The 11,934-nt window shown below is 42.0% G+C and overlaps 2 protein-coding genes across 3 annotated transcripts; one reads left to right on the forward strand and one right to left on the reverse strand.

The window, feature by feature from the left end:
• Positions 1-215: 215 nt before the first annotated feature.
• Positions 216-6,965, reverse strand: znf319b (zinc finger protein 319b). Its single transcript, XM_073471218.1, has 3 exons — positions 6,664-6,965; positions 5,592-5,709; positions 216-5,487 (listed from the first exon to the last, which is right to left on the reverse strand). Exons 2-3 carry the CDS (start codon positions 5,594-5,596, stop codon positions 3,627-3,629), a joined length of 1,866 nt encoding a protein of 621 aa, XP_073327319.1. The 5' UTR covers positions 5,597-5,709; positions 6,664-6,965; the 3' UTR covers positions 216-3,626.
• A 521-nt stretch (positions 6,966-7,486) lies between these two features.
• usb1 (U6 snRNA biogenesis 1) lies at positions 7,487-11,766 on the forward strand. 2 transcript variants are annotated; one of them, XM_073471474.1, is made up of 7 exons: positions 7,487-7,802; positions 8,065-8,207; positions 8,323-8,506; positions 8,986-9,039; positions 9,330-9,435; positions 10,293-10,373; positions 11,468-11,766. In XM_073471474.1, exons 1-7 carry the CDS (start codon positions 7,645-7,647, stop codon positions 11,573-11,575), a joined length of 834 nt encoding a protein of 277 aa, XP_073327575.1. In that variant the 5' UTR covers positions 7,487-7,644; the 3' UTR covers positions 11,576-11,766. The 2 variants fall into 2 exon arrangements, with proteins under 2 accessions (XP_073327575.1, XP_073327576.1); XM_073471475.1 differs by having other exon boundaries at positions 8,068-8,207.
• Positions 11,767-11,934: the final 168 nt, after the last annotated feature.

Below are 11,934 nucleotides of genomic sequence, written 5' to 3' on the forward strand. Positions count from 1 at the left end.
ATCTACATTTAAAATTATCTTGGCAGTACTGACACTGACAAAGAACTGAATGAATGTGGTCTGCTAGAATACAACTTTTCAAGAAATTAAGTAAATATTCTAGAAATTAAAAAAGCCACCAATTAAGAACACCTCTCATAAATCAGAATGTCTCTCTGTTGATTTCCTGCTTAAAATAATCTCTTGACTCGTGTAAGTTTATAAATGAAAAAATGTTTATTTGTTAGTGCTGTGTAATTGAATGCTACATACATACAGATAATCTTAGCATGAATGTACATGTACTGTACGTCGCCACAAAGTTTTTTCTTTTCTTTTTTTCAACATCATTCACATAAACTACAGTACAATTTGAAAAAGCTATAGGAGGGAACAGTGCTGTGAGGAGGAGGGTTAGCACCAGTTCCCAGGGACAGAACACAGGAACTAACACAGCAAGCATGCAGAGGGCGAGAGACACCAGGGTCTGACAGGTTTATTTATTGGAACTGAACAAGGCAAGAGGAGGGTGGGTAAGTGAACTTAACTAAATTTTCCCATTGAAACCATCAGTCAAAACACAGAAGGATGGATTTATTTAGTTTGTGCTTATACAGGATACTTTCCTCTCCTTTCCATGACTGCTTGTTAGACACGGGAAGGTTTTTTTTATAAACCCAGAATTAATCAAGACGTAACAAGCACAGCTCTCCCTGGCACTGAATGTTTTACACACCTGAACAGTACTACATGACACAGAGGACAAACGCATGACCAGGCAGTCATCCTCATAATACTAATACCTAAACCAGTGCTGCCGGGGCTGGGATTATTCTTAGGCTTTGAACATACACTTGTATTAGATTAATATTATTTTTAAAAAGTATTTGAGGTCTTTGTCCTGCACCTGGAGTGACTATCTCTCATTGTGCACATCTGATGATGTGATGTGTCAGCACCAATTTACAAGTCAAAAGTCATCAATCACATGTAATTCTTGGCAAATATGAACCCACCCTTACTGATTTCTGACGTGTTTTGATGAAGTTATTCAAATAATACATCACCACCAACATAATTCTTTGTGTAGAGGTCGTTTCTTGTGCAATTTGGCCTCAGAAACAATTCTACATTGTAAAAACTGTTAAAAAATAGGGATAGACCGATTATCTGGGGCCGATACTGAGCATTTTTCTGATTATCAGTATCAGTGTTTTTTTGGTGTCCGATTGCTGATCAAATCATTTAATTTAAAAATGCAATACTTTGGCCCTGATGCAGCATCCTTCTTCAGTAGTCACCTTTGTGGCCTCGCTAAATGTCACGCCCACAACACTATCTGATTGGTTACATTCCATCACTGGTTATTCTAAAGTTTCATCAAGATTTTAATTTTCACTGCAAATGTGTGGGCTCCAAATATCCAAATCGGTCTCCCTGATCACCACTAATCGGTATCTGTACCAGCCCGGTCGATCCCTATTAAAAAATACAGCCAGTCTTATCAAAAACCTACTCCAAGGCCCTGGTCTCTCCCTCAAGGAATATAGATATTCATATCAATTTAAAGAATATTCATAAAAAAATAAAATGAACAAATGTGAAAAACATACAGTACTTCAATACTTTAAGTTGTTGTTCTCAAAGTCTTATAATGCCAGATTCAGAAAATAAAAATAAAAATGTGATGGCTGATAGAACCAACCATCTGACCTCGCATGATGAAGGATAAGAGAGAGAAAGCAAGCAGGGAGGCACCGTGGCCTCATTTTAAGGCTAAAACAAAAACCAAAGAATTTTGTGCCAGAATAAAAATTAAAAAAAAGTTACTTCCGTCTCCTTGGCCTCCTCTGTTTGTATTCAATACTGCACTCAAACCATGAATCAACAGTGAGAGAAGGGGAGGGGAGAGAGGGAGACGGCTCCCCAGATGAACAGAACAAGAAACGGTGGCGATCACAGCTGAAATGTAAACCAACTTGTGTTCCAGACTTCTTAAGCGCAACAAGAATCTCATAGCATTCAAAGAGGAGGAGGGTGTCATTCACTCTGACGGACACGACGTCAACATTAACGCAACATGTAACAGGAAAAACAATATTAATATTTCTTTGAAAACATGGAAAATATTCAACACAAAGTGCAGGTTCATCCCGCAAAAACAGATCACACAGACCAGTAAGGTTAGTAAAATTTAAAAAAAGGCGCAGGTCTGTTGAAACATTTCTAATACAATTCTCTACAGTCTGAATTTCCCTGTTTGACAGAATACTGTTTACATTCACACACTCAGACTCACACACATGCAGGGGGCTCTTTGAGATTCCCTGCGACATACCGATACAATCACTACATGGACTACAAAAACAACAAAGAGCATTTGTCAAAACATTTCACATGGTAAAAAGTAGCAAGAATACAAAAACAGTTCTTACATATTGTTTTTAAGAAAAGACACGTTCAGACATTTCCAACTCATCTCATACAACCACAGTATGTACAGGCTGAGAAAGGATGTGAAATGTTTAAACGAGGATGTTTTCAGGACACATTAGTCGAACAGCACTGACCTCTGCAGGAATATGACAAGTATATTAGTGTGAAATATATATTTCTATATACTTAAATGTGAGAATGGTATCAATCATCAGGGATTTTATTGGTTAACTTCAGCTGGTTGGTTAGTCTGCACACCTTTGGGACTGGGTGCTGCTTCATACTGGTGTTGGTACAAACAGGTGTAGCCATAAACACCATGGCCCACACATACACTCACAGATACTTTATCATCAGAATTATTTCACTATAAGACAATAAATCCTGAAACTCCCCCAGCAGTGTTTCCCTTCACATATGTTGAGGAGCTTACTGGCCATTTCTTAAATAATAAGTGTAAACATATTAAAACTTTGAGGGATGTGGAAGTGGGCGGTTGGGTCAATAGACTGTTTCTGTATTACTGTGGGGAGATGAAAACCAAACGTGTCTGAAGTCATCTTTCACCTGACCAAAGACAAATGAATCAGAGTGCATGTGTTAGTCAAACTTTCCAGCCTACTGATGCTAAACAGAAACAGGCTGAGACAGGAAGAGGAGGACGCAGAAAGAAATGGGAAGAATGAGGGAGGGAGAGACTGAAGAGCGGGGAAGAGGGGGAGAGAAAACTAGGTAATGATCCCCCTCTAGTGGATACTATTGTCGACAGGTTCTGTTACTCCCCAAACTATTAAAAAAATAAAGACATTTTTTGAGGAGAGGAAATTTGGGACAATCTAAGTATTTTCTAGATTAACCTGTGTTACGTTACCTGTTTCTGTGTAACTTCTGACACTGCTAACATCAATCTGAGCATGGGGCTGAGAAAAAGGGGGAGAGGACAGGTGAGAAGAAAAAGAGGTGGAACAGAAAGGAAAGTGCAGGAAGAAAAAAAGGCCTCCTCACAATTTTATGGAATGACAGGGACATGGAGTATAGAGGGGCAGTTGAGAAAAGCAAAAATACTTTATGTATCACTGGTGGGAATGAGTGCATCAATAATAGCCTGGAGTGTCCTGTTAATGCGATGATAGTTAGGCTGAATAAATAGCCTAAAAGAGACAAACAAGAAGAGAGGGGAGCGTCTGTTGAGGGGAAATAGTCTCAAGGATTTATAAGCACTGGGGCACAGGGTAACCCCCTCCATCAGCTGTGTGCTGCACCGTATGATCCTGTAAAGAGCCCAAGTCACTGAACCGCTCGCCGCACCAAACACACTTGAACTGGCCCTCTCTGGAGTGCGTGCTCTGGTGTTTGGTCAGGTGCTCGCGCTGTTTGAAGCCCTTGTTGCAGTGGCCACATTCGTACGGTTTCTCCCCTGTATGTACACGCCGGTGTCGGTTCAGGTCTGACGAGTATTTAAAACGTTTCTCACAGTCAGGACACTTCAGCGGCTTTTCTCGAGACGGGTCGCAGCGGTGCTGGACAAATTCCGAAGAGGACAGGAAGCGCCGGTCACAGAGCGAGCACTTGAGGGGCTTCTCTTGGCAGTGAGAGTTTTGATGACGCTGTAACGTGGAGCTCTTCTTGTAGCCCTTGCCACAAACGTCACACTTGTACGGCTTGTCGGGCGAGGTGTTGGACGTCTCGCCACACTTGTGTCTGAGCAGCTCTCCTGACTGGCTGAACTCCTTCTGGCATGAGGCGCACTTGAACAGGTTGTCCATGCCGTGGACATGCTGGTGGTAGAGGAGGTGAGAGGGCTGCATGAAGCCCTTGTCACACAGATTGCATTTGAACGGCCGGTCAGTAGGGTCTTTGTGTGTGCGTCTGTGTCGCACCAGTGCATATTGCTGCTTGAAGCTCATCTGACACTCGTCACAGTGGAAGGGACGCTCCTCTGAGTGCGTGCGCTCGTGTTGGCGAAGGTCAGACGGCCGCTTGAACCCCTTACCGCATGTGGCACAGCGGAATGGGCGGGAACCCTGCGGGTGGCAAGGGTGGTGAAGGAGCTCTGATGACTCTTTGAAGTGCAGCTCACATAAGTTGCATTTGAACAAGTGCTCACCAGAGTGCACATACATGTGGCGCACGAGGTGGGAGCGGTGCTTGAAACTCTTTTCACAAACAGCACACTTGAACGGGCGTTCACTGCTGTGTGTTCGCTGGTGGTGCTGCAGGTGTGACGACTGGCTGAAGGCCTTGTCACAGGTGTCACATTTGAAGGGTTTCTCTCCCGTGTGCACCCTCTCATGCCGTGTGAGTTCTGACAGGTGTTTGAAGCCTTTCTGGCAGACAGAGCATTTGTAGGGCCGGTCTCGGGCTGAGGGAAAGGGGAGAATGGATGAGCTGCTGCTGGCTGACGCCCCGTCACTGCTGGGCTGCTGGGGATTATTTGAGTTGGGTGTGTTGTTGCCAGAAGAACCGGGGCGATAGGTCTTCTCACATATTGAACACTTCATTGGGTTGTTGCTGTTATGGGAAGTGTGGTGCTGTGCTAAAGAGGTAAGTAAGGAGAAACCCATCTTACACACCCCACACACAAACGGCTTCTGCTCCACCTGAACACACTGATGTTCTAGCAAGTCTGTCGCCTGGTGAAAAATCTTCATGCACTGTGTGCACTGGAATGACCTGTCTTGACTAACCATGCACTGGTGCTCATGTGGGTTGGCCAGGTGAGAGATATCATGTCCACATGCCCCACATTTGTGTCCTCCCTCTGCCCCTACCTGCAGGGAGGTCTGCTGGGCCTGAGCAGGGTGCTGTTGCTGACTGTGCTGCCCAGCTCTGTGCTGCTGACTCCCGCCATGTTGCTGTCCGTGTTGGCTGTGCTGTCCATGCTGGGTCTGCTGCTGTAAAGACGTAGCATCTGGCTGCAGTACGATGCCATACACAGCACAGCCCAATGCGCTCTCAGCTCCTGAGGGGAGGGTGTGGACAACTTGAGGTGGAGCGACTGCATGCTGCTGCCAGGCCTCTGACATGCGGGCTCGGGTGTAGGGATTCAGTTTGGCAGCTGGTGTGGCCCAACTGCAGTAAAAAAAAAAAAAAAAAAGAAAAAAAAAAGGTAAATGGGATTAAATAATGTGCCAAAGGCTTCAGAGTGTGCTAGGATAACAGGACAAGAAACTCACTCCATTTCAGCGACTGGCACCGATGAACAGGCAAGAGTGCTCAGTGATGCGGCTGTGACGGAGGATTCAACGTCAGGAATCCCCTACTTTCACTTTATTCTGAGTCTTCAGGTGGTATCTGCATGAAAGACAATTAAAATACCAATGGTCAGAAAGAGATTACTCATTAACAACAGTGTCTTTGGGTTTAAGTTAAGGACTCCACCAGTATGTCACATCTCAAACATCCAATAATACAACAGACAGAACACCCTGGCTGAAAAAAGTATTTGTGTTGCTTTTCAAAGACTGAATGTATAAAGATTCACACTTGCTCCATCAGCTTGAACAGCCAGTTTTGTTCCCTCTGTGTAAACTAAACAGAAACAGGAAGACATTAAGAAAATGAAGATAAGTAATATAGTAGGCATGTTGCCATGTTTACAACAGCTGAGTGCCAGACTTTGTATTCAGCCTCTCAAACAGGATGTCTGAGCAGGTTTTTTTCTGACAGGTGGTAAAACGTAGGTGACAGCAGGACGTGTTTACATCAGTCTTATTTACCATCCTAAAAGCACAGAGGACAGGAGGAATCAGAACATTTTTACAATAGTTTATACTGTATTTTGGCTTTCCTAAAATCACCCCAGTGCTATGAAACGTAATCATAATCAACTCGAAAATGTGCAACATCTGTGATCGCACAAACGCACAGCAAGTGAGCACTCACTATACACACTTGGACACGACCAATTAGCGCTAGGTCGTATATTTATATTTTTATTACACTGGTTATGTAGTCCCACCCCTGTCTATGCAGAAATCCAAATGCTGAACGATTCGCGGTTAAAAAAGTGGAAGGCAGCGTCTGCGCATCATAACGTTTTTCGTCTCCAGGCAAAGATCACTGTAATCAAGATAGGATAGCTGGCTAGCCTAGCCGCTTGCTAACGCAGCCACAGAGGCGCAGGAGATAGCTAACGTTAGCAAGCTAGCCACGGGAAAATAATAGCCTAGTAGCAACCGCTGCGGCGACGCGTTTGTTAGTGAGTGGTGCATGTAAACAGTGATGAGATATTTCGTATTTACATACCCGGAGAGTCCATTCAAGCCTACTGAGTATTGCCGATATAATGCCAGCCTGTAGCAGCTTAGCTGTTCCCCCGAATAGCGTTAGGTTCCTTCTTCACATCCGCAAACGGTGCTCGGATGCTCTCTTGTTCGGGCGCTGTGGCTCCGGGGGCCGAAATAATTGGGATTCGCGGGTCATTAAAATGGTCAAATTACTCCCGCAATTTCCCAAATCACCCCATAAACGCTTTCGTTTCACATATACATTTATTTGGCTCCTAGGGCATCCTCTCAGCTGGCGAAAAGATATTCATTTTGTTATGAATTGCTAGCTAGCTATCGGCTAGCTTCTGAGCCTCTGCCCGCGCACGGGAACATGAATAAACCAAGAGTTAATTGGCATGCTCACAACACACGCACACACACATACACAAACACACACATGTGTGATAGCTTAAATGAAGCACTCCTGCAAATGTAAATAAAATCACCACATCCAATGCTGTCATCCTAACGACTTAAATAAATGTATTAGGGACTGGTTATAAGTCGATATTATGTGTATACAAATAATGGCATCTTACTCCAGTTTCAGCTTGAACCTGTCACCTCTTTAAAATGTTCTCATAAAATAAATACATTATTGACAAATGAAGAAATATCAGTGATTTTTTTTATGCCGAGCACATCAAAGTAAACAGAAAAAAATATTGCATTGTATTCATATTGTAGCCAGCCTCTGAAGGCGGAACTAATTAGAGACTGGACTGTGTTTCACTGGGACCTAAATTAGCGTTACAACAGGTTGTTTACACCGGAAGCTGAGCGGAAGATACGCTGGCTGACAGGTGGAAGTCACTTGAAAACACGTTTGCAAGCCGAATAAACATGTTTCCTTCCGCTGTAGTCTAAAACAGTGTGTTAATCACTTAGTTTTATAGTTAAATAACATGTATACATAATGTTTGGTTTGTCCTGACACATCACATAACGTTACTTCGGGATGTTGGTCGGCTACAGCAGCAGCTCGGAGGAGGAAAGTGAAGCGGCGACTGCTCAAAACAAAAGCTGCTCTCGACAGTGCCGAGAGGAAGATGATGGTGAGGGTGACTGCCCAGCGAGGAAGAAAGCTAAAACTGAGGAACAAGTTCCTAAAACGAGGTATGTGGAGAGTTGTGTGGTGTCTTTCTGTAGGCTGAGTATTATAGCGTGATTTACCAGACTGTATGAGGAAAGAGGATGACAAGGGAAACTTAGTTTGTTTATTCATTTACTTCTGATGATGGCCACCACCACCCTGGATGATAAACATATTGAAACTGTATTTTTAAGGTCATTGTTTAACATGAGGTTTTCAACAATGCAGTTATTGAGTGAAACATGACAGATGAAATGAAGCGAGCGCTCATTGATCTGTTTCCAGCAGGTTACCCCTTCCTGGTTGCCTTTTGACCATGTTTCCAGAGGATGTGGACTCTCAGGCTGAAGACAACAGTCTTCATGGCGGACGCATCCGCTCCTTCAAACACGAGAGAGGCAACTGGGCCACCTATGTTTACTTGCCATGTAAGATCTGTACACTTGACTGTGGTTGATTGATCATCAGCAAAAGTCACATCCTCGCCCATAGTACCTCTGGAACCTCTAATTTGGTTTCTCTCCTGTCTCCTCTCCACATCAGACCACCCTGAGGAGGAGTTCAGGGAGCTGTTGGAGGAGCTGCTCTCAGTAGCGAGGGCCCACGGTGTGGCTATGAGCTCGCAGGAGGAGTTCCACCTCAGCCTGTCTCAGACTGTGGTGCTGAGACACCACTGGATCCAGCCCTTCACACAGAGCCTCCGAGCAGGCCTGGTGCACTGCAAGAGGTTTGCCATTACTAAAGACACATTCACAGGATGATTCAGTCCCCTTTTATAAGAGCTTATATTTTCTTATGCTTTGTACATTCTTTGTGCTTTACACCAGTGTTAGCTATTGAGTTTGCAAGGCATCTACAGTATATTCGGAAAATAATTTGTAGGACATGTCATTTAATTGCACAAGCAGCCCTTAATACAAAATATATTTAAAAATGGTTGTGCTGATGAAATTAAAAAAAAACCCATAGCACAAAAAACAAGGTCAGAAAGGAAGTCAAAAATGAAATTAAACAATGAAGAGTAATTCAAAATGATCATAAATATAATAGCTCTCTATTAATAACTGTCTCAAGGTGAGGTGAATAAAGTTGCATTCAAGCAGCATCCTTAGCATCACTTGCCTCAAGTAGTAGTAAGTATAAAGTTGGAGAAAAGACATGCAAATGGCACAAGAAGCTGATTAATGTTTATTTTCTTGTTGATAGGTTTGTGTGCTCAGCGGGGAGACTGAGGGTCTACTGTAACGCTGAGAGAACAAGGTACAGTAAAGGTCTTTAATTGTCTCGGTCATAGTCCAGATATACAGTATGACTTGGTCACCAGCCAAGATTTCATAAACAAAAATTATCTGGCTGTTGGCAAAAAGTTGATTAACGTGCCACAGATACATTTTCATTATTTGGCAATGGCCAAATGATGAAAAATAATTGAAGACCATTTATATGTGTATCTGACTGGTCTGCTTTCCTAATTTGTGTTAATTTCCCGAGAATCACTTCTTCATATCTCACTGGCTGTACTGTTTGTGTCTGTCTGATGTCTCCTGCAGGACGTTTCTGGGGATGGAAGTGTGTACTGGGCATGCTCAGTTGTTGAACCTGGTCCAGGCAGTAGACAAAACAATGACAGAGTTTCGCCTGGACACTTTTTATAAGGTTGATGATTTTATCATGTGATTCATTTGTTACTCTAAAGTCTGAATTAGTCTTTTACAGTGAATACAGTGAATGTGCTAAATTAGTGAATGGGATGATCAAAATTGCCATTTAACTAACAGGACAGGTGTGTTTTCACGTTAAAATACAGTGTTTAGTACAATGTATTGTTGAAAGAATTATCAGCTAATGATTGTTAATATTTGTTACATCTTCAGGGAACAGTCCACCCAAAAATGAAAATTTAGTCATTATCTACTGACCCCCATGCCAATGAAAAGTCAGGTGAAGTTTCGTAGTCTGCAAAACATTTCTGTTCAAACGGTGTTAGAGTATTCTCCTGAACAACTGCAATAGATGGGGACTTGTTTTAAAAGGTAAAAAACAACCAAATAGATAAATAAAATGGCCCCATACTGCTCATCTGACATAATCCAAGTCTCGGGAAGCCCTGAGATTCCAAAGTTATTTGAAAAGACATCATTTATACCCTTGTAGATGTCGAAATCTTCACTTTAACTGCAAAACTAAAAGCGTTGGCAAACCAAATCATGTCTGAAGTAGGTGCATAACCCCGACTATGTGTTGTTAAATATTGTCTTTTAAAATCAATTTTGGTATCCTCATCTACTTCAGTTGCTTAGAAGAACTCTGTAACACTGTTTTGCTGTGAGATTCCAGAAATGTTTTGTGGATTACAAAACTTCACCCGACTTTAAATCGGCATCAGGGTGAGTAGATAATGACAACATTTTGAACTTATCCTTTAAACATATGAACAAATCATCCAAAAGAATCTGAAGTGATGCACATCCATGTGTTTCTTCCATAATGATCCTTCTGATTTGTTTTAATAGGATCCATCTTTCCACGTGAGTCTGGCCTGGTGTGTTGGAGACATGACAGGACAGATGGAGGAGTGCATACAGGAGCTGCAGGTACTTAAATCATTGTGTGTTCATAGGGCTGGGCAGTTTTGCCTTTAAAAAAAATATCTCAGTATTTTAGGCCATATTGTGATGTACGATGTATACCTTGATATTTGGAAATCTCCTCAAAAGCACTTTATTAATGCTTTGACCAGGCGACAAAATCAAATATCACCATATTTTTTGACCAAATAGGCCCTGCTTCGATATCAATATTGCAACAATATTGTAGGAATGACTATTGGTACTTTCACAAAATACTAACACATTGAGATTTCTGATAAATAATCATCAGTAATGTGGGTATAATGACTAATAAATGGGTAAAGATACGTATTATAACAAGTAGAACAGTCTGGTAAGTTCAGGAAATGACATCACTTTACTGTAATGCAGCCTTTAAAACTAGGAAAGACAACACTCAAATCAGGGTATAATGATATCCATAATCTAAGACAATATATAGTCTTATAACATGATAACGATATATATAGCCCAGACCTATGTGTTAATTTTTCATTTTAAATAAGTTCACTGTTCCTTCTGTAATTAACCGTAAGGTCTAAATCTAAAGGTATGCGGTGGTTCCCCGGTCCATTTCGAAACACCACAGTATGTTTGGAACTACACCCCTAGATCAACTATTGCTTTATTTCAGCTACATCTATCCCAGCATGCCTATTGACCAATGAGAAAAGTACAAAAATGCCAAAGATTTGTGTGAGGTTATTTATATAAATGTCTCCATCACGTAGTTTGTCCACCAGAGGGCGCTCACAAGTTAATTTATTAGTGTAAAATGCTGTAATCATCAAAAATGTGTTAAAAATTAATATCAGCTGATATACTGTTAACATTTTTAAAACTCTCCACTTACAGTCAGGATCTAGATGGATTCACTGTAGGTAGTATGTGTATGCAGTTGATTATTTTTTACATGTGTATTTTGCTGAACACTCCTGAGCACCATTCTGACAGCAGCTGAGATAACACTGGGTACACATGATACGACTTGGCCTCAGTCACAGCAGTTTTGACTCAATGTCTTGCACAGAATTTATCAGCTGGTTACTGTTCTTATGTGTCTGATTCGTGCTTGTTAGAGTGTGGTTGATGAACATGAAGAAGGACCATTCCTGCTCAGGTTGGACGGTGTGGAGCTGCGCTGCAGGACGGGAAACAAGACCTTCCGCTTTCCTCTTGAGCAATAACATCTGTGTATACCCTGACCACTGGACCTTTTACAGCTGTGTCCTCTTGACAGATAGGACAGATGTGTGGTATGTCCCTACAAAGACAATCAAGGCTCAATGGCAAAAATAAGGAAACATATTGTATTATCCTATTATTGTATTTTCCTACATTATTTTTATACTGTATTTAAATAAAGTTGCTACAGCTATGTTTTGTTTTTTAAAAGAATAATGATGCATGTGTGAGAAGCAGCACATTTGAAGGGAAGTTGTGGGTGGACTTGATCAGATTCACATCTCACTGTGTCGTTCCAACATGCAGTCATATCTCGCCATTAACCTCATTAAAATGAACACACAGGAGGCAGTTAGTCATC

Source organism: Pagrus major, chromosome 8, assembly GCF_040436345.1.
Source record: "Pagrus major chromosome 8, Pma_NU_1.0".
Lineage (NCBI taxonomy): Eukaryota > Metazoa > Chordata > Actinopteri > Spariformes > Sparidae > Pagrus > Pagrus major.

What these genes read in the sequence shown, in the direction of transcription:
- usb1 (XM_073471474.1), top strand. Translation starts at nt 7,645, where the DNA reads ATGTTGGTCGGCTACAGCAGCAGCTCGGAGGAGGAAAGTGAAGCGGCG. An exon ending in GAACAAGTTCCTAAAACGAG is followed by an intron (nt 7,803 to 8,064) that starts GTATGTGGAGAG and finishes ATCTGTTTCCAG; the next exon opens with CAGGTTACCCCTTCCTGGTT. An exon ending in GCCTGGACACTTTTTATAAG is followed by an intron (nt 9,436 to 10,292) that starts GTTGATGATTTT and finishes TTGTTTTAATAG; the next exon opens with GATCCATCTTTCCACGTGAG.